General features: G+C 41.6%; 1 protein-coding gene across 1 annotated transcript; it reads right to left on the bottom strand.

Moving 5' to 3' along the window:
* Window positions 1-123: 123 nt before the first annotated feature.
* On the bottom strand, window positions 124-22,437 carry VPS35 (VPS35 retromer complex component). The gene is made up of 17 exons (XM_084294664.1): window positions 22,393-22,437; window positions 16,792-16,890; window positions 15,320-15,416; window positions 14,376-14,499; window positions 12,853-13,035; window positions 12,343-12,556; window positions 11,505-11,588; window positions 10,935-11,044; window positions 8,316-8,412; window positions 8,080-8,228; window positions 7,341-7,548; window positions 6,667-6,822; window positions 5,785-5,907; window positions 4,601-4,780; window positions 3,196-3,435; window positions 2,336-2,479; window positions 124-1,022 (listed from the first exon to the last, which is right to left on the bottom strand). The coding sequence occupies exons 1-17, from the start codon at window positions 22,393-22,395 to the stop codon at window positions 843-845; spliced, it is 2,391 nt and encodes a 796-aa protein (XP_084150790.1). The 5' UTR covers window positions 22,396-22,437; the 3' UTR covers window positions 124-842.
* Between the last annotated feature and the right edge of the window lie 36 nt (window positions 22,438-22,473).

Raw genomic sequence — 22,473 nt, 5'->3', positions numbered from 1 at the left:
TGAAATGTGAACATACATCCTCTCAGCATCATTCTTCTGTCTCTTCAAAGCAGAAGTTCCTTGGCTTTTATCAGAAGGTAGCACTAGGTTCAACAGGGCTCTGAACAGACATGAAACAACAGGTGTTAATAGCAACTTTATTGTTTCACTGGTGCAAAATCATGATACTGAATAAACTTGTGTAATGCATTTTCCCCTAAATTTACAGTAATGAAGGTTATACATATCTATATAGATGGCAATTTCTCTATTTTTATACTATTTGGAACAAAATTATCTTGATAAATATGCCCTGTGCACAGTATTGGCCCTCACTGAATGTCACAGAGCCTTAATATGCAAAATATAACTTCTGTTTTTTGAACATGGTATTTTAAAACTCTCCAAACATGCATTAATATATTCTAGGTTTTAGGGAAAAATATTACACTTAGTCTTAACTTGCATTAAAAGGAAAGCACAAGCAGAACCTTACATACAATAATCCCAAAAAATCTGATGCTCTGTAAGGATCGCTCACAGTTTCAGATGACAGTCACTGCCAGTTTAGAACTCTAGTGCTACAGAAGCAACAGTGAACAGACAAGAGAAATCAGAAACAGAAGAGCCCTACCATGTCACAGATTCCAAAGAAAGTTTCAGCCATGCTAACTGATGAAACCTGTAGTTGCTGGTCCAACCTTTCAAATTTGTTAGAGTACTCAACACAAGTGTTTGAAGTGTCAGACTGAACACATGAATGTTAACTTAACTTGACATTTCTGAAAGGCACAATCTATAATCTATCTTAAAAAAACATAATGTACGTAAATGAAAAGAAAGAAGTACAGTGCATATCTTCTTTAAAGAACAAGACCTTCATAAATTGGCCCCTCAGATTCTGGTGATTCCCTCCTCAGACGCAAGTGCTCCAGTGTGTTGTGAAAGTGTTTGTTGATTTGTTCTGTTTCTTCAGTAGATTCAAGATTCGGGAGATCTTCTCTTATCTTCTGTATGAGCTGATTCAAAACCTGAATTGTCACCTACAGGAGAAGATATACATAACCAAAGTAATTGACAATTATGTACGAGCATGTAAATATTAGTTTTAATAGACTTTGTATTTCTAAGAACTGTCCAAATATCAATAGTATTATTGGTAAGAGTGTATGCAGACAAACTACTGGACTCTGCCTTCTCTTGCTCCTCATAGGAGGCCCAATACTTCCATTTTTGGATTTCTCTAAGTTCCCCCTGATCCCAGCAAATGTGAACAGCCCCTTAAGTCATTAGAGCCTACACTTCTTTTTTTTTTTTTTTATTAAACTTTTAGCACAGTATTTCTCTCCAGTTAATTCAGTCCAAACACAAAAAGCTTTAAACACATAAAGCACACAATCAAGTTGTCTATGCAGTGTCTTGTAGAAGTCAGTCAGGATGGCAGTATCAGATATAAAGTTATTAGTGACCTTGTCACTACCCAGGAAAGTACAGCTGACTATAGTATCAAGTTCAGCATTACACCAAACACTGTAATACAAAATGAACTGCAGACCACCTCTTTATCAGAGACTATTCTTACACATCTGCTCAGTACTTTGTAACTCAGTGTTTCACCTTCATCTACAGATAGAGCATTTCCTATTCTAGAACAGTACTACAGCAGGAAGTCAGTTCAGATGCTGGAAGCTGGCAAATCCGTAAAAATCCTATAGTTCAGAGGCAATGTCTAGAGAGAGATTTATTACCATTTGCTTCTGATTAAATGATGACTTAAGAAGGGACATGGATCTCTATTTGATCAAGCAGCTTTTCAAACTTAATAAATTTACTAGCTACGTAGTAACAAAAAAAGTATGCTGCAACTACTATCCCAGTTTTCAGATGCAGAATTTAGACTGGCATATGAGATGTTATACCAGTCTCTTGAGAATAAAGCTTGCACCAGTCTTTTGAGTATTCCTAGCAGTGACCCTGAAAAACTGTGAGAATCATCTTTCCCTGATTACTTCTTCAGTTAGATACCTCTGAAGTTAGATGAGAAAACAGCAGGATCTCAAGACCTAGTCAGTTTTTGTCGAACACACGTTTCAAGTATCCAAGTCTCACAAGTTCAGGGCTAGATTTCAGATGTTCAGTGTTTTCGTTCCTCGTGTAAGGAAGAATTAAGTTTTACCTATAATGTGGAGACTTCTGTTTTACTAGCATTTCAAAAATTGACTATTCTGTTAGTTACTAGAACCTGTGTTTCTCAAGAGATGGTACTGAGCACGCTGAATAGATATGATTTGGGGTATAAATGAATAAAGAACTTAAATAAATGCTCTGTAAAAAAATAAAGAATATTTCAACTCACTGCCTCATTTTCCTTTTCGTAAAAGTAGATGTATCTATTCAGAATTTCTATGAACAGTTGGACTTGCAGAGAAGGGTCCATGCACTGATTTGCTATCTTTAAAGCCTTCTTCAGACATTCCATCACTCTCTTTCCTCCATGCAGCTAGAAGGTAAAAACAAAATAGTTACAAGACATAGAACCATAGGGAACAATAGCACTTGTTTCCCTTTGCACATAAATGGCATTTCCCAGTAGTTTACTACAAAAACAGACTGCACAGAACAAAACCAACTGTACAGAATAAGCTGTCAGTAGAACTGTACCTTTCCTGATTTAATAGTCTGGGTAAGCATTCTGTTAAATCAAGCAGTAATATGAACAGCTGCTGAAAGCCTTCAAGTATCAAACCATAAACTCAATTTTGCCACATATATGGCAATGTGCACTAAAAGAAGATTTCAAAGAGCTCTTCATAAATACAACAGATCATTTGAGAAAAGCAGCCTTTTATCTTCGATTTGCATCTCCAAAGTTCAGTAGTTTATGCACAAACACAGCTACTATACAGACAGGCAAAACACAGCAAACTACTTGGAGAGCCAGTCTTAAACTCCTTGACATTCACAGAAATTGCACAGTACTTCCACTTTTGAGTTTCTTTACTTTCGTATTTATGCACCTTATATTGCTGTAAGCTTTATTAGCTTCATATACTGGAACACATTCCAACCATATCTGCACCACAAAGTGACATATCCACATTAGAAGTGAGTGCCTTCAGAAGGAAGGCACAGCTATGTAACCGAAGTTACATAGCTGCGTTATGTGTTATGTTGCTGTCACTTCATTTTTAATTTTATTTTCGTATTTATTTTTACCTCCTCTCCATTCTTGTCAGTGTTTCGGCCAGACCAGAACAGATGGGCACAAGTGCTCACAGCCCGACACTGGTCTGGTTTCTTAAGGAGCTTAGAAGCTGCCAATGCACACTGAGTCCTCAAAGGCTCATGGTTCTCTTCACTGAAGCACTTCATTCTCTCAAATGTCCCAATTATCAAGGTGATTGCAGCCAGCTGTGCTTTTGAATCACTAATTTCATCTTCATATAGAGAGAAGGCCTAGTCAAAGGAGAAGGCAAGAGTCTTAATTATTGCTTTAGAACAGCATCAGGAAAAAAAATATACTTGCATGTCACATGACAATAAAGCATCCGTTTTATATTTGTTAAAAACTTCACGCACAATTGAGATCTTCTGTTGAGACTGTCAAAATCAAGTTAAAGTCACAGACTGGAAATGAGTCTTGAAAGAAATACTTCTTTAAGTAGTAATAGTACAGGAACGTAATCCTCATGTAGTATTTGAAGACTGAGTTTCTCCTTATTTCAAGCATATGTTCAAAAAAGAAACTTCAGCAGCAGAAATAGTCACTGAAGAGGATCTGGCTCTTTGAAATACACACTACAGTTCAGCAAAAATTTAAGTGGTAGGTCAGCGACTACAGAGTGGGTAAGAAGTGTCTGCACTGCTGCTGTGTAGGATAAGGCACCTTCAGAGAATGCACAAGACTGAAAATCTCAAACCATTATCTCTAGTAGAAGGTACATAATTGTCATGTTGCTCTCATCTTCAGAATTTTATCAGTGGCCCTTGTGACACAGCACAACATAGTAAGGAAAGGCACAAGGTTGTCAGTGATTCATTTCAATGCATTAATGGTGGCATTAGAGGAAAGATTAGGACAAAGCCTGTAATTTGGATACCATCAACTAAGTCAGTTCTTAATCTGATATGGATGGGGGAGACCTTTGCAACAACAAAGGCTTAAGTTATTACCTATTCTGAAAATCTACTTTACCACTAATGTTTCAACAAAAGGATTTTTACTAGTAAAGCCCAACATGACAGCAATAAACAAATTTTACAGAACCTCTGAAGAATGCTTGTGATCATGACAATACCAGCTAGACAAGAGGAGCTGGGAAGAGATCTTAGAAGCAATGAAGGAGCATTCTACATTGAGAAAGCCACGCTGCTCCAGCAAACCAACTATGTGAGGAGGAAGCAGCAATGCAGCACACCCCACATTATCAGACTGAGTATTCAGACCAGTAGCAATGGAGCTTAATTCCAGGAAGCAAGAATGAAGACCAGGAGTTTCTATCTAACAGTGCTAGCTGTCAATTTGGATGTTTTAATCACACTAGAACTTCCAGTGTTCAGGAAGCTCACCCAAACCAAATTCAAGGTACTGCAGGACAGTGACTAACAGGTGGACATTTACCTGGGACATGAATTCATAGGCCACAGTTTCATGATTCTCAAAGCCAATCTCTCCTGCAGCTAGCGCTCCTTGTAGGAAGAGACGGAGAGGCAGCTCTGCCAGCTCTGCTTTGATCAAAGCACTTATGGTCTGATGAGCAAATGAGAAGATCTTCTGGCACTTCTTTTCCCATTTGTCATCCTAAAGAAATGAAACGAGTCAAAGCTGGAACAAGACCATTGTTACAAGAAAAAGAAACTGGGTTGAAACAGAATCTGTTAAGTGCTCCAATCTGTTGATTTCTGCATGCTGCTCCAATCAGTTGCTTGCTGAAGCTAAGTGTGCTGGTATAGATGGCCCTAGCAGTAATGTGTTGACCTCAGTGGGTCTTCACAAAGCCTCTTTTCTACTTACAGAAAGCTCACATCTATTTTTCCTGTCAGCTCATGGAAACCTTCCTCAGAAGTCTACACTGAGTTGCAATTACCACAGCTGTGCTTAAAACATAACTGAGCAAAAGCCTGATTAATGAAGTAGTGAAGTGTAAAAAAAACTATTTAGTCATTCATTGGAACGTTAATCAGAAGTACAAGAGGATTTTAAAACATTCAACTTGAAGTGCTTTTAAACAAACAGCATTCATTTATTTCCTCACAATAAGGGAAAAACACACATTTAAGCTAACACTTCCAGTAAGAAAGCTACAAGGAGACAAATGGAATAGTGATTGTTTTAGTGTGCACTTTCTCAAGTATTGTACAAGATAATCTCTAGAGAAACACTTGCTTTTAGGATTACAATAGCATAACTACATATTTAGAACCTCCTGAAGTTCAGTATCTAGATTTAAATCAGTTTCACACCATCACTTGCAGGATTCGTAGTTCTCTAGTCTACATGCAAAAACATGATCAGTCACCTTCGGACTAAACAGAACTACCCAGTTTGTTTCACCTCAAATACACAAGTATTCGTCAAATACTGAGGTAATTCGAGTTACTAAAAAAAGTTCTCCTTAAATTAAAAATCATTCACATCTCCAGTAAAACCTTACTTTGAGGGGTGAAAAACCACTAGTATTCTGTATCAAGTCTTAGTATACTATTAGCTGTAGCCAGAAAAAAAAAAAAAAAGCCTCCCCTCCTCTTAAAGACACAGAAGCAAAAAGAAACAAGCATCCAAGAGGTATCTAGAGGTCAACTCACCACTTTGGAATTCTCCTTGTAGCGAAAAGCAAGCTGGTATGCTGCAAAAACCAATGGTGGCAGCGTAAAACGAATACGTTGATTCCCACCTGCACCAAAGTGTTTCCGAGCAGTGTTTAAGATCTAAAAACAGAAGCACTGGAAGCTTAGAGAGTTCTTGAAAGAGATATGTTATTTGTACCTATAACAATTTGCACTATTAGATGGGAACATCAGAAAGACATGGAGTAATCAAGTAAGTTGCAATGGCAATGTCTTCAGTGTGTGTGGGGAGAAAACATACAAGCTGCTTTACAAGAATTACATCTGTGCAGCACATGCAGCTTTTTGTGAGCTCTGTGATGAAGCTTTTTCCTACAGCTGCTTAATAAGTGTTAGGCAACACTTGTACTATACTAACTACAGATACAGTCTGGACTGTATAGTGAGATGGAATTTGCCTGGGCTTGCATTTAAAAACTGCATCAGATATATTCTATTGTCAACCTAAATGCAGAAAGAGCTGTCCTTTTGTACAGGCTGCTGTAAGAGACAAAAAAAGTTCATGAAATTAAACACCTAAGTGATCCAAATCTCACCTACTGCTTTTTAGAGAGATAGTTATATGAAGTAGAATGCTAATCAAGAGTTACCACAAACTAATATAGTTACATCCGAACTTCCACCTCATGGGACTAGAAATTTAAATCCACAATTGTTTTCAAGTCCTCACCCGCTACTTCTAAATAAACAGCATTTCACACTGTTATACACTTTGTATTGAGTTTGTAGTGCCAGAGCGGTGATACTCCAGCTTCCAGCCACACTAAATCCGTTACTGTAAGGTATGCAAAACTGACACTTCACAGAGCACAAACACACTCAGAAGCACTGATGCCATACCAGATACTGTTGGTCAGGGTCATCTGATCGTAAAAGATGAATAAATCTTCCCACAAGACTCTGCTCATCAGCAAAGTCCTCAGGGTCAGGATCTTCAGCAGGCTGATCTGGTTGATCCTGGATCAGCGTGGATACCAAATTCATGATAGCATCAACCTGTTAAATGTAACATAAGCTCTGTTTAAACCCAAGTAGTCTATGAACATAAAAGCTGATAGCAACTGGGAACATCTTTACAGCTATTCATTGTGCCGACAAAGCACTAGGAACGTTTGGTAACTGGTGATGCTTTGCGATTCATTAGCCTTATTCGCTGAAGAAGAGTCCTTTCTCAGCAGAAGTGGAACAGCATAAATGTACAAACAAAATTTAGATTCCAGAAGTACTATCCAACCCTCATTAGGTAATGCCCTAGCTTTAAGGGGATTCAGGGTCTTTGTTCAAACTTAAGAAGTAGTCTCCAGGGTGAGGTTAGGGAAGATGTGTAAAGATAAGGTGTTTGAGAACTCAGGCAGCAGAATTATCAAGCAGAACAAAGCCTGTACTAGTAAGACAGGGGAGGAAGGGGTATGGAAACTAAGCATGCTCTGCACAAGGTCACTCAGCATGTTTTCAACTCTTCAAACAGTAGTTTAGATACCTAGAATTTCTATGTCAGTTGACCTATGTCATACCTGTTCTTGGGATACAATTTCTGTGTTATAATCCAATACATTGCTAAGCACATAGCAACTCATGCTCTTCCTGGACTCATAATCAAAGTATTCAAAGAGTGGGTGGAAATGTTTCAGTTTCAGAACTGTCAAGATATTGTTGTAAGTATCGACGGGGATTTTCAGAAGTCTAGTCAGCTCCTTTGAAACAGCACTACTTGTTGCAATACTAAAAGAAAATAGATGTAAAAACACAGTTAATTATTAGTTCACACAGAGACAGATTGAAAGTCTGCCTCGATACCAATTCTGATGTATACCACAACTTCTAAGCAACCAACCGCTAGGAAGATTTGAAATAAAATACCAGAATAAGTCATATCTTGCTCTTTGGGACATAAAATGGGAACTGCATGATTTAAGTTGCTGACAGCAGAAAGACTATGTCTGCAAATGAAGTATGAGAAAAACTCTAGAGTGCCACACAGGATGAATAGATAGCAGCTACACACATCTTGGCATACACATTGTGCATCTGTACAGCTATGCAGAATGATTTAAGCACGGATGAGTAAGTCTTGGGTGCTCATACTTTCCCCACTGTAGTTTATCATGAATTTCTATAGCTCGAACCAAGAGTAGTAATCTTCCACATCTAAAGCATGACTCTTTCCTATCTCACAAAAACATGATTACTTTAAATTCTTGACTTCTACTTTTAATTACCACTCCACAGAGAATGCAACAGACATTTACTTACTGTTCCAGATTAAGTTTATTGAATATTTCCACAGTTGTCTCCAACACCTTGTCAACATAGTCAACACGGTCCGGGTAGCATTTCATAGCCAGGTTAATGAGAGAAACTTGCAAGGACACCACATCCTCTGAGGGCATGTCTTGGCGAGACTGAGATTTAAGACAGCATTGAGTTGATTAAAAGCATATAACTTTGCAAAAAAAAAAATAGACCGCATGCAAGAACACCCAGCATACCTGTATCACAGTAGCAACCTGCTGTGAAAAGATGTCAAACAGTTTGATATCTGCTGGGATACCAGGGCCATCTTCACGATGTGCAAATAAAGCTAACCTAAAAAAAAAAAAAAAAAAAAAGCAGCTTGGTCAGGATAGTTTCTCCATTCCTCAAATATGGGTCAGACACTAACAGAAAAAAATTGCATCTTTTAGGTGTATATGCAATCTTCATTGCAGAGCTTTATTACAAAGCAAAAAGGACATTTGTGGAAGTTGGCTGTAAGAACAATCGAGAGTGGTAAGTATCAGTCCTGGAAAAGAATGTTGACAGTGACAGCAGGATAAAGAAAGAGCAAGAAAGAAGTTTCATAATCTCTGCTCTTCACCTCACAGTAAAGTGTTCTGTCTCCCCAGCAGAGAAAGAACTACAGAGTGACCTAAAGGAAAAGCAAATGTTCTGCATCTACTCAGTGATGTTAGACATCCATTTCCTGCAAAATAGTCTCAAGGTGAGGGAAGGGTGGTGGTGAGAATCTTAGCTACGACTCAGATATTCCTCATCTCCAAACTAACTGCATACCAACATGTTTGGTACGTCCACTGTTTGTAAAGAGCAAAATACAAAGTACATTTTAAGTGGAGAAGATTGCTTTGTGGGGATTTTTTCCTCAATAAAAACAGAAAAGCAAAGCAAGAGAACTGCTATCCAGCAAGCACCCAGAAGATGTTGTAGATCTACCTCTATCCATTACAGGAGGAAGTTGCGTGAACCACCACCTCTGCAGAAATCAGAAAAAAATAAGATAATGTCTATAGGAAGTTGGCACTTTACCAAAGCTGCAGCTTGAAGAAAATGTAGCATTATAATGCTTGCTTGCTAATTTTTAAGAGATTGTTTTCTTTGAATTACAGAAAGACATACAAAAATATTTAGGAAAAGCTACCTGATTAAAGTTTATTTCTTACAGGGTTTATAAATGTCAGTTCTGAATGAACTTTGGGCCTGAAACAAAAAAAGCAGGTAAGAAAAGGCTAAGGTTCCAAAAATATCCACTGCCACAGAAAATAAAAATTCAACTCTTATATTTTGTTGGGGTGGTAACAAGCAGACTTTCTAAAACCAAGGAGAATCACAGCTTCTCCCAACAACAATTCAGAGGGTAAGACTGACAGGCTTCAAAATATCATCAGGTTGCAGGCAGATGGCAGCATAATTACAAACTATGAACAGCACAGTAAATCAAGAAGGATCCCAAAGCAACATGAGTTCTCAAAAAGATTCCTTTAAAATGGAAAAGTCCCATGGAAATTGGTACAAAAGCTTCACAAGTTCCTCCACCTCACTAATGTCCAGTATCAATTATTCCATGCCAGAAATCAAGATAAGAAATGCAACAGGCACTATTGTATGGAGCACATCCAGGTCTTAAATACACAGAACTGAACTACGCAGTAATTGTTCCAAACTACAATCCAAACACAAGAACAGAATCTATCCCACATGGATTCTAAGAGCTGATACAGACATACCATCCAACATTTGGCCTAAAATTGGTCAAAAGCAGAAGTTCCCAAATCATCATGCTGTTCTGTTTTTATTCTTATCCTATCTCCAAATGAGAGGGCTCCAGAGGACACTAATAGTTGCCCAAACAATAAGACATGGCAGTGGTAAGTCTAGGAGGACAGCAGGTTCACTGCCAGTCAGCTGTTTACTGTTGCTCATCTGCAACAGTAAAAACCGAACGCTTACTACGCAAGTAATACTGAAGCTCTTTGAGTCCTCTAAGTAGACATGACAGCAGAAGGCACATAAGGAAAGTCCCCCTACAAGAATTACATTGCTACATGCTATTGTAAGAACCTAGCAAAGATCCTGTGATGTCCATTGAAGACAGTCTCACAAAATAGACAGGCTCAGAAATTAGATTTACATGCCATGTTTGTTCATTTTTAAATAAAACTACAAAAACTCTCAGCCCAGGCAGAAAACCATAGGAAACCAAATGATTTCCTATGAACATCCAATTGAAGGAAGGCAGATTTGCCTCCCCACCAAATGCACAACACAGAAGATACTCCAAGGTGGCGCCATCCCATGTTTGAATTTAGTGCAAGCAGTTTTAAACGGTACTTCCACAGGGAAAAAAAAAAAAAAAAAAAAACACTTAAGAGAACAGGCATGAAGCTAGACATAAATTAAAAATTAAGGTAGTTCCATCTCCTACTAGCTCTTTTCTGAATAAGTAAATATAAGATTAGCTACAGGAATCTTCACGTTTTCAACAGGTACCTGTGATGGATATAGTTGTCAAAGCAGAATATTGCTGCCACTTTAGTTTAGAAACATGAAGTTGGTCAACTTTAAATAACTTGTTTCCTGGCTTGATTTGTTTACAAGTTTTAATCCGTCCTTAAAGTAGGATACATTGGAAGCTGTAAAAGAGTCCATTAAGCAGAAACTATAGGAACAATACTCTTAACAGCTTTAAGTGCAGATGAAGACAGCACAGAAAGAAAGTTAGACATGAATAAAATATGATAAATTGAAAGCTTTCAAATGCTAGAAGAATTATTATCTGCTTACGTACAATACACATTTCATTTTGAGCCAATTTTCACCCCCCGGTCACTCACCTGTCAATTAAAGCAATTATTATATTTTTCACATTCACATTTTGGTGCAGCTCAGCACAGGCTCTGAGAAATGGATTCAGGGTTTGGAGATGAAATTCATCTGGGAAAACCTGAAATTTGAGATCCATAGTCATCCAGTTATAAACTTAATCTGCACAACAGCAAAATGCAGCAGAGTCACTGAAAATCAGATAGCCACATATTAAAACAGTCACCGGACAGACTGTATTTAGGGTTCCCAAAGCTGACCTTGTGTGAGTAAGTACATGAAGTAACAGATGCAAGACAAACTGGTGAGCTGATGTCCCAGCTACCTACCACAATTCTTACTGCAGGCATGGCTACTCACATAGTTCACAAGTTTCTGCAATGGAAGGCACACAGAACACATACCTCTCCCCTCTGCCCACCCACTGAAGAGTAATATGCATCAAGCCACTGGGTAAGAGACCCAGCAAAGTTTTCCAGTTCGCAAGGAAGAGGTGAAAGTAGTCTGAATCTGACTAAAAGCACAGGAATAAGTGTCCCCATGTTCAAAATCAATGATGTAACCGAATTTAAGCAGCTTACCTGTATTATACACTCCATGAGGTACTCCTGAGCTAAAGCATCTCTACAATTTACAACCTGCTCCAATATTCCAGGCAGAACGATCTGTAATAAGAAAAGTCTTGCGGTGTTTATAGAGCCATTGATCTTATATTCACACATGGATTTAATCCAAGTAGAGTGGTATTTCTAACACTTCTCAGCTTACTCTTCACATGAAAAACTTTCTGATAAAGACTCAGTGTTCAGCAGTTCCATCCTTCAGAGAAAAAAATTTGCTGGTCCCAAACCTCTGTCCCTTTGGTACATTGTATTAAATCAAAACCTACGGTCGTGCTTGTTGTTTTGTTTAAACTCAGGAATGTGCATTGCTGGCACCTATCACTACACGGGGGTCTCAGCAGCACTGCTATGGTAGAACTTACAAGGGACAGACTTTAGATAACACACATTTGCTTGGCTATCTTTTCATGCAACGAACAGTTCACTTACCAAATGCTTTGGGAAACATAACTTCATTGAACTTTAAAAGTCTACCACAGAACACTGCGTACATCTCTCTAACTCATTCTCTAATTAAAGTGGGAATCAGTAAAATGAAGTCATAAAAAGTCATGCCAACCCTACAGAAGAGCTTATGGAAAAAATGCATGAATCCTATCCTTAGCCTGTAAACAGCTCCATTAGCTTTCAGAACTTTCCATATAGCTCCATTAGCTTTCAGAACTTCCAGTTAATAGCAGTTCAGAAGCATCAGGATTATCAAGTTTATAGCACAGCCGTTATTATCCCTAGGCCACTGATTTGAATTCATGTGGAAAAAGCAGCAGAAGCTGGAAAGCATGGACAGACATCCTACCTGCTTATATCGCTCCACATTAACACCTTCCAGCTGACTGAGGCGAACAAGGTTTGTTCCTACCAAGATTCGCAGTTCCTGCCTTTCCCGCTCCCTCTTCTCTCTATCACGACTATGGCCCTGGTGTTGCATTCGCACCCAAAGTTTGTTCATCTCAGCAAAATTCAGGAGCACAAAGTCCATGGAATCACTGATGTCTCCAGTGGTTTCTTCACTGCAATTGAGGAACAGATTAGGAACAGGAAAAGCTTGTCAAAAGTATCCATCTTTCCATCCACTGGTAAATATCTTTTTTAAGATAGGAGATTGGGGAAGTATGTGGTGGGATGTCCAGGTTCATAACAACTGTTCATGTCCTCACTTAAGTAAGGAAACCTTAATAATTCCCTTCCAAAACTACCAGAACTCAGTAGTCTCGACAGGTGGTTTACATTTTAACATACCTACTTATTTCAAATCTCAAGAAAATCATACAGGAAATTTAAATATGCTGATTAGTGCCTGTCTTACTCTGTTTGCTCGCCTTCATCTGGTAAAATATTCCTGGTACACTGCAGGAGATAGTTCCGAAGAAAGAGGCCTCTAAGAGGATGCTGTACTCCACGGCACATCTCCACCAGGTCTTTCAAAATATCTTTCCTGGACTGTGGAAACGACTTGACATAGACAACGCCTACTGTTATCAGGAGATACCTGCAACAGGCACAGAATACAACAACAGTTAAGTAAGAATACAATACCGCATTTCAGGCAATAGCCCACTTCTACTCCAACAGCATAATCAAAGCACAGAAAGCAATTAAATGACATACCATACCTTCAAGTACCATAACTTCAGATATTGTGTCACCTTTCAGCTCCCGTTCTCCTCTGCTACAGAGCACAGGAAGTCTGAACAGCTAGGTGACCTCATTACAGGGCTTTATACCTCAAATGTATAAATACTCAGCATGCACAGAGTTCTGAATGCTTTCAGACTGGCTTGTCTATACTTCCAACACCTTGCAAGACTGGAAAGCAATGTGCCCATACAGATAAGATATGTATTATGGTGAAGCACTTAAGCCTCTTTCACACTGTGGTCTACCAGGAAGTGGACTACACTCCTCCGAGATCTCCAGGCCTGTACTCACTCCATCAGCATCTCTACGTTAAGTAACAGGCAGAAGGAACACGTGAGACACAAAGGACTAGTGCACCAGTATACTTGACTCCCCTTCAGCTTAAGAGAAATAAAACTTACAATCCTCAGAACTTGCAAATACGTGGTTTAAAAGCCCTGCACGCTTCTCTAATTCATGCACGGATACGCCTTCATGAATACAACAGAAGTGTTCACTGGGGAGAAACAGAGCCTGCATCAAGCAGGTAGGAGGACAGCAAATAATTATGCAGAGCTAAAGACATTGTGGCAACCAAACCCTCAAGTCTGAATGAGGGTGCAGCCTGGTACACCCAAAGCCTCTTTCTGGCACTACCATGTGGTCAGGAATTAAAAACTGCAATGCCTAGCAAAATCCAAGTCCTAACCCCAAATATTTAGTAGATCCACTCCAGTCCTACAGCTATATATTTAAACATAAGCCTTTCAGTATCATCTCTACATGTTAATCCATAGTCTAAGAACTACATACTCAGAAACATAAAGCTTTAAGAAGTTACAAAAGCTTTCAACTTCCTTCTCTCACATACTAAACATGTAGTTGATCTTACTGATCAGAATGAGGTACCTGGTTAGTTCTCTACCGACCAGCTCTATACCCAGAAGTCTGCTTTATTCCACATCCAAGTGCTTCCACCTTCCTGCCAATGTTTTCGTTTTTGCACACAATCAAGAACTGACCTTTTGCGGATGCACTCTTGGCTTAACTCTCAGAAGTCTCAAAGGAATCCACTCTTAAGATATGCAGAGGTAATATTTACAGCTGCAAACAGGTCTTGTTGCCAAGCAAGAATGCAGAGTCTATGATCAGAACCCAGAATCTGACTATTATCTACTAGTCTTTAACAAACAGTAAAATATATATACTTACAGTCTTGGAATAATATTTCCAGCATACTGTACTAACTCATAAAGGTCTGCCACTTTTCTTCCTTTGGCAAATTCATCCGTCAGGTAGACTTCCAAGTAGTGTAGCTCATCAGAAATTGCCATGTCTTTTTCTCTTAGTTAAGGATTTTAGTTCAGAATGTCTGCAACAGACCTACAGAGATATTTGCTCATTCACACCAAGGAAGAAAGACGCTGTTCCAAATACAATCACAAGGTTAAAAAAAAAAAAAAAAAAACAAGCCCAAGCGTGTAGTACTTTAGAAAAATTCATCACTACTGACATAAACGTGCAAAACTAACCCCAAGCCTTCAACTCTTATTTTCAGCATATTAGAAAGAGCAAGAAGCACAAGTGAAGTCAAAATAGCAAGCAAATGAATGCAATGGAACTAAGTAAGTAAAGGCATACTACATGTCACAGAAGAATCTCATCCTCATCAGTACACGTGGAGAAAACAGTATGCAAATATAATCACATTCAATTCCCAAATTTCGTGAAAAGCCTCCCATTCTTCAGGTATGGCAGCACAGACAAGCAAATACATCACGGCACTTGACTTAGGGTTAGAATCTAAGAAAACGAAAGGCTAAAAATAAGTTGCTTTACAGTTGTTTTTTGTGGCAGTATACTGCAAGCAGAACTTTCAATAGAGCTAGACTGATGAAAACTCAGAATGGAAAATACAGAAGACATTAAAGACCTACTTTATACCAAAGGAAAAACACTTGCACAATGATCAGACAATTGTACATTCTCTTAGAATACATCCAGATAAGTTACAGAGGAGAAAAGTGCTACTACATATCCAAGATTAAGGAGATGTCCTTATATAACACACACACAAAAAAAAAAAAAAATCAAGTGAACTTATCATTCCAAATTCAGTATTTCAACCATTTGATCCTCTAATCTTCAAAGGATACAGAGCTCATAATAGCTCTTTGGAGATAGCATAGAAGTCCGCAGCTCACCAAGCTTGTTGGAAGCATGTTTCAAAGCATCCATGAGCTTGTTTTTGTCCTTTATGGTAGGTAAAAAGAACAGCCTGTCACAAATAATACTAGGCAACTGCAGTCTTAAAGAATGCTACACTTTTGGCTTTTATAGAAACCATACAAAGGTTAAGTATCTAAACATCACAAGAGCGATACTTCCAATTAAAGCAAATATCTACCTTGTACTACGTTGCCCTCTGAACTAAGTGGAACATGACACCTGAAGGCAGTAAGGAGGCCTATCTTACGATACAGTAAGAAAGAGTTTTGGAAAAAAGGTTTTGCTTATGTAGAAATCACACACACCATTCAAATTCTATTCAGCAAGCCAAACAGTAATTAACTTTTTAAAAATTATCTGGCCTGTTGTTTTGCTCAGATCTCATGAAGAAGCCTCTAGCAGTCAGAGGACACACACTGCCAGCAGAAACCGCTGTTAGAATTAGATTTCTCTTTCCCTTCTGAAGGAGACAGTTTATTACTCCGCATATAACATGTGCTCATGATGCATACAATTCCCTGGCATCACAGGGTGCAAGACAAACTTCTAGTCTACCACCTGAACATACTTGTTGAACACAAAAGAGACAGCCATAAGTTTTGGAGAGCGGAAGGAATTGCTAGGGTCATCCACTCACACATAGGAGTAGAAAGTTCAGCTGCAACTACTTTAAAGATTTCAAAAGCATTCCACACAGTGTAAAACTGGAAAAGGCATTACATTTCTTGCTATTGTCATTTAACTACAAACTTAGCCTGGCTAGCCCCATGAAAACATACAGGAATATTTAAGTTCTTTCATTGCTGATTTAAGCAGTTTCTCAAACCCAAGAAAGCTTCACAATATACTGTGTTGCTGCATTGGCTAAAATGTCAAGACAAATATCTCAGTACTATCCTAGTCAATGTTTCTTTTCCAGTCACAGGAGAATTCACACATCAATCTGCAGTTCATTACTACGTTTATCCTACTCAGCAGATAATGAATTATTAGCATCGCAGTCTGTGGCTCATGAAAAAAGACTACAGTGAATAAACACCAGTACGTTGAACACAGACAAGGATATATTTTATCATCACGTAGCTCCATGTAGAACGCATTTGAGCAGTAACCTTCTGGTGACAAGTGGCAGGCATATTCTCCGTTTAGCCTCACTCAAATGCAAGCACAAACCGAAGCAGATGCACCTTTATCATTTATCCTGAGAAACACTGTGCCAAACACAGGTATAGGCATATACGGAATACCGAAGGCTCAGTCTCACTGAGTAGCTGCCTCATCCATTTGCAAGGATGCATAAAGAGTTAAGTTTCCTCACAGCACTAGAGATTAGTATTGATTTACTGTTTCACTCCTAACAGATGAGAAGCTTCATTGCATTTTAATGTCACATTCTTACCAAGCATCTCTTCATTTGGAAAGACTGCACCTTAACAGCCTGAATTGCTTCATCCAGGAGTTTTTCCTGTTCATCCTGAGGAGATTGCTGTGTTGTTGGCTGGAAGAAAAAAAAAAAAAAAAGAGACTATTTTTATCATCTGCTTATGACTTGATTCAAACCGGTTCCCCATGGTTTAGAACACAATGCAAGTGGCACTGCAGTATGACCAGTTGAGAGCTGTCAAATAGCTATGTGATATTTAAGGGAAATTTACTCTGCAAAAATTTGAGCACAGGGAAGAGATTAGTTACAGACAGCCTCTGAGCACCATTGTCTCTTAGAGTGCAAAGAACAAGGTCAGTGTTGCCCTTCTTTTCCAGCATTTGCAGGTCAAAAATCCAATCAGAGTATCTGGCAACAAAAAGCTTTGTGAGAACACAAAGACATCACTGCACCGAAGCATCCTTACTCCTCAAAGCAAGGCCTGGAGCACTCAGATCACAACAAGGCACAACCTATCAGCAACCTGCTATCTGAGCCACACAGCTCTGCTGAGGACAAGTTCCAGATAAGCAAAGCAAAGGATAAAGTACAGTTAGCTCCTGGAAGGCAGGAATGACTTGCCAAAGGCAATAGAAAACTGAAGAGAATCGTCATTTCTTAATGTCCCCTCCTTGTCCCAGTGACCCTCCTCCTCAAAGAGGAATATTCCAGGCCTTTGACATTCAGAACTTGCAAGCTCTTTTGCTTTTCCAAGGACCATACTGCATTTTCTTTACACTGACAGACTTCGGTGTCCCCTCAGCCCAGCTGTTAATGGGCCCTTTCCACCGCACCTGCTCCCTGCCCTCTTCCAGACAGATGAGGTTAGTTTCCACAGGCGTCTTTCTTTCAAGTTACCCTCCAAGATGTCCAAGTGTACTTCCATTCAAACCCAACTCCGTACACACCTCCTTGTAAGTGACTCCAGTAACTGATGCTGCACTCAACAGAACAGAGCCTCCCTGCAGCCATCCACCCAGTGCTTTGGCCTGATCCTCAACACCTCCTTAGAGCCCACCAGCCTCTCCCAATCTTGGGGCTCCAGAGATGGAAGCATTGACTTCGTGTCCCAATTACATCTCCTCCAGTCTTGACAAATACCATTTACGTACAAGTCATGCCCACAGCTGGCTCTCCACGTCTGCAGCCTCAGTAATTTCTCAACTATTTTTGCTTGTTCCCCCCACCCACCATGTACAGAAAGCTCCCGGTCTCCTCTTTCTAACCAGCTATCTCGATAACAAGCTAGCAGGCCATGAATTACATCACCCCAATGTTCTTAAAAACAGGATCTTCAGTACTCATTTCTGTTGCACAACTCGTGTTTGGAGTCCCTGTAAACACCTTTTAAGAACCAATATTATAATTTCATTAAAAAAATATAAAAAAAATTAACACCAATTTAACAGTGATCGGGCATTGCAGCCTTGACACACCCATGTTTTCTCCTTTCTCCCATACCCACCACTGTACTTGATTCTTTTTTGTAACTGCAAATCCCTGAGTCCCACAGAGCATCTCTCACATGTTCTCCTTACTTCCCCTTTCTATTTACAGAAAGCAGACAGTGCCAAGCAATATTGTTCTTGCCTCGATCTCATCTGACCAGGTGGGGAATCTCTGCCCTTGTAGGTTTTCAGTCCCCCAGCTAGACAAGAGTCCAGGCTGATCTGATCTAACACCGCTGGCAATCCCGCTTCAAGCAGGAAGCCATACAAGAGAGAAGTTCCTTCCAGCCAACACTTCTGTGACTCTCTGGGTCTCAGTAATGGCCAAACCATGCACAATAACTAATTAACACCTCTATTTTGTCAACAGAAAAAGTTGCCTCTGCTAATTAGTGTGACTGCACCCGTTATTACAAAGCTCTCTTTATAATTAACCACAAAGTGCATGCCTTCCAAAAATGGATTTAAGCATAAGGCAAAAGCAGCAGGGGCAGGCAGCCTTATCGCCTGGGCCGTTCAGCAGCTACAAACCAGGCAGCCCCTGACTGAAAGCGCCCTCTCCCCAAAGAACCTTCTGCTCAGCACTGAACTTTATTCCCATGACAAATCCAACTTTTAAGGAACAGAAACTGACAGTGCTGGCACGAGTGTGCAATGACCAAATCCGAACACCACGCAACTGGCTTGCTGAACTACATCCTTGCCAAAAAGCTTGTCATGCCCTGCAGCCCCCTGAACTCACAGGAGTGCTTTACACACATCACTGCTGACCCAGACACCACATAACCCAGCCACATCACAAGCCGCTGTGCTGAAGGACGAGTCAGAGGAGCGGAGTGATGTTAACACCAGGCACAACCTCCCAAACCCCGTCCCGCAGCCTGCAGGGCTCCAGGCCACAGAGTGCTGGGAGAGCTGCCCAGCCACTGATGCCATTTTCACTCCTGTTCTACATTTGAGCAACAAGGTCCCACAGGATGTTTAGCATTGGGACTGCAGCAAGGACACTTCTGAGTTCTTCCATTAAAGCACTTCCCTGGTATCACCAGCCTGGAAAGTGATGGTTCACAGCAAGACTGCCTTCACTACACGGTGCTGGGCAATGGCAGCATTTCACCATCGCACAGGTGGTGAGATAACCTACCCGTGATTGCAACCAGCATGCCACTGCACTGAGGTGTTGGGTTTGTAGCAGCTTGGCTTCTACAGGAGATAAACACCTGAACAGCAGTCCCCGCTCTTCCTTAAACATTCAGACTTTGAAACCTGAAAAGCATCAGCTAACCCTTTTTATTTACTGTAATAAGCTTCAAAACTATACAGTGTTTCCACATGTGACCTGGTTATTATCAGGTGCCAGACACACAAGCCTGAAGTTTGTGGAAGAAGCAGCAGAAGGCAAACAAAGTGAAGATAACACAAAGCAAGGACTACCAGGGACAGATGGCATGGCTCCTGTCACGCTAGGAACCAGTTCTGTCAGACGCAATGCTGAATAACGCAGCTCATGCTCTTTATCATCCACTTCAAGCTGGGAACCTAGTAACCGAAGAAGGTATTTTCCAGTGTTATTTAACCAAAAACACAACTGCGCTGTGCAGTCCTATTCCAATCTGCAAACGCCAATCTTCAGGAGGAAGCGGAGGATGCGTGGCCATGGGAGGAAGAGCAGCAGCACCCTCATCCAGGCACAAGAGGTCCTGTCCTGCCTTCTCAGCACCGGGTACAGGGAGATCTGAACTACCACAGGCACACAAGAAAATGGAAATCAATTCTGCAGCCACTCAGACTTACATGCTTGGGCCTTAGCCCCCCTTAGATACACTACAAGCCTCGAAGAAAAAAATTGAGGTGAACAAAGTTTTCTACGGTACTTATTCCAACCTTTCTCCTTGGAAGCCACAAGGAAGAGCAGCAATGGGAAGCAGATGCAGAACTGCCTCTCAGCTGCATCTTCAGCTGCTGTACAAGAAACTGTAGCTTTCTCCTATATCCAAAGATCGCACTGCTGCACCTTACCACAGCCACAGTAAGGAAGTCACAACACAGCAGCTTAATTCACACAGATTTGGCATGGCTTGTGTTGGAGCTTTTCGTCTGGTAGTTTTTTCAATGGTGTGCTTTTTTTTGTGAGAAGCCTTAAGGCTGCTTTCTGCCAGTTTGAAGCTAGCAAACAGTAAGTTGCCTTGGGGAAAAAAAAATAAAATCATGTTTAAGCCCCAAACTAGCTTGGAAGAATTTAACTGGTATTACCCCCACGCACACACCTTTATCAGCCAGGCAGCAATCTTGTGGATAATTAGTGAAGCATACTGCAAGCGTTCTTCTCGACCATGCTCAACCTCGTAATAACTCTTGAACACACACAGTTAACATTACACCTACTGTGTAGGATTTACTTGGTTTCTAACACCCATCTCCCCAAGAAGACATCCATTCATAGTTCGTTTTATACTTCAGACTTGCAGCACTCGTGATGACTATCATTTTGGGTCACTGCGTTGACAAGACGCTCATTTCACTTCTGTCAGTAAATCACTGCATTTAACAGAATTATCTACAATCAAAATACATGGGATTCAAGGCAAGCTTGTGGAACATCACAAGCAGTCTGTATTCTGGCAAAGCCGGTATCTTAAGCTGAACACAGAGTATACATAATAGAGCAGAAGATTTCACTTCTGTTCTGAAGTGCATTTTCATCAACTCTCCAAGTGATATAAAGCACTTGGATTTAGACATACTTCCACTTTGATTTAGATGTACTTCCAGCCTATTCCACATACGACTTTTCCTTTTGTTCACTCACGTGCTTGTGTTTAGTACCTCAGTGAACAAGACTTACCCATGTTTCTCTGCCTCCTCCCAGTTAGGACTGCCACCCCGTCACTATCAAGACATTTAACATGAACGTTACCCACGACAGAGGACAGGTCAGGTACAGAGGAAAATCGTGACAATCACCATCCTACTGATGGAGCCAGAGCGCACACAACACATTACTGCAAACATCGCGGGGTGCCTCGATATTAACAATAAAGCATTTTGTACCATATTGGAAGCACAACCCTGCAATAAAGAAGGCAACCCCAGAACTTCTGTTAAGTCACACAACAGAGCATGAAGGTGAGCCAAAGAGAACATTTTTCATGTTTAACATTTACTATTTTTCATGTTTAAGCTGGCATTTGCTGCCACAGGAAGCCAGGAGACATTAACAAGAACCAGGGGCTGTGGGTTTTTTATTTAGAAAACGATCAATAAACGTCTAAGAAATCCAAGTCGAGTTTAGGGTACTTGCACGCTGCTTCAAGGCTTAAATGAAGCCTGGCCATTGGAAATGGCCATGGAGCCCAGGCTGGTAGAGGGGATTAACCCACATTTAATAGCTGGAAGCTTGGGTTTTCTTTTCCTGAGTCACCTGCTATCAGCTCTTATCAGAAAGAGGACACCAGAGCAGGCACGGCTGAGGCCATTTCCCACGGAAAGGCCGAGCAGCAGGAAGCCTCTGAGCCGCCACGGGCACTGGCACGGGGGGACAGGGACCGCGGCGTGGGTGGACGCAGCGCTCCCCTGCCCGATCAGACGTCCCCATTCATTTCCCCAGCCCCACGCCGGGGGTCAGCGCCGCACACACGCCCCTGCGGGCCCGGCGCCGACCCGTCCCAGCAGCCGCCACCCCCCAAACGCGAACCGGCCCCAGAGGCCCAGGCCCTGGGCAAGCCCTGCCTCCACGGGGCTCGGTGCGCGGCCCAGCCGCAGTGCCCGGAGCGCCGCGGAGCGCTCAGCGCCACGGGAACCCCGAGCCAGGCGGCCCCGAGCCCCGCCGGCCCGCGGGAGCTCCCCGCGCTCAGCCGGGGCTGAGGCGCTCCTCGCCCCGAGGCCCCCCCCGGGCGCTGCCTCCCCCGGCACCGGGGCGGCCGTTACCGGGGCCTCCCCTCCCCCTCCCCTCAGCCCCCCCGCACCGGGCGGCGGCCGCCGGGCCCCCCCCACCCACCGAGGGCGCTCCCGAGCTGCAGCCCCATGCCCGGCCCTGCCCCCGGGCCGCCGCCGCCGCCGCCGCCCCCTCCCTCCCGCCTCGCCTCCCCCCCGGCCGGGCCCGGCCGCCGCCGCCGCCGCCGCCCCTCACCATGGCCGCGCCGCCACGAGCCGCCCCCGCCAGCCCCGCCCCGCAGCGCCGTCACGTGAGCGCCCCGCCGCTGCCGCCGCC

This window comes from Netta rufina (genome assembly GCF_964035555.1).
Source record: "Netta rufina genome assembly, chromosome: 13".
Lineage (NCBI taxonomy): Eukaryota > Metazoa > Chordata > Aves > Anseriformes > Anatidae > Netta > Netta rufina.
Note: the sequence above shows the minus strand (reverse complement) of the source record. Positions and strands in the feature narration are given on the sequence as shown.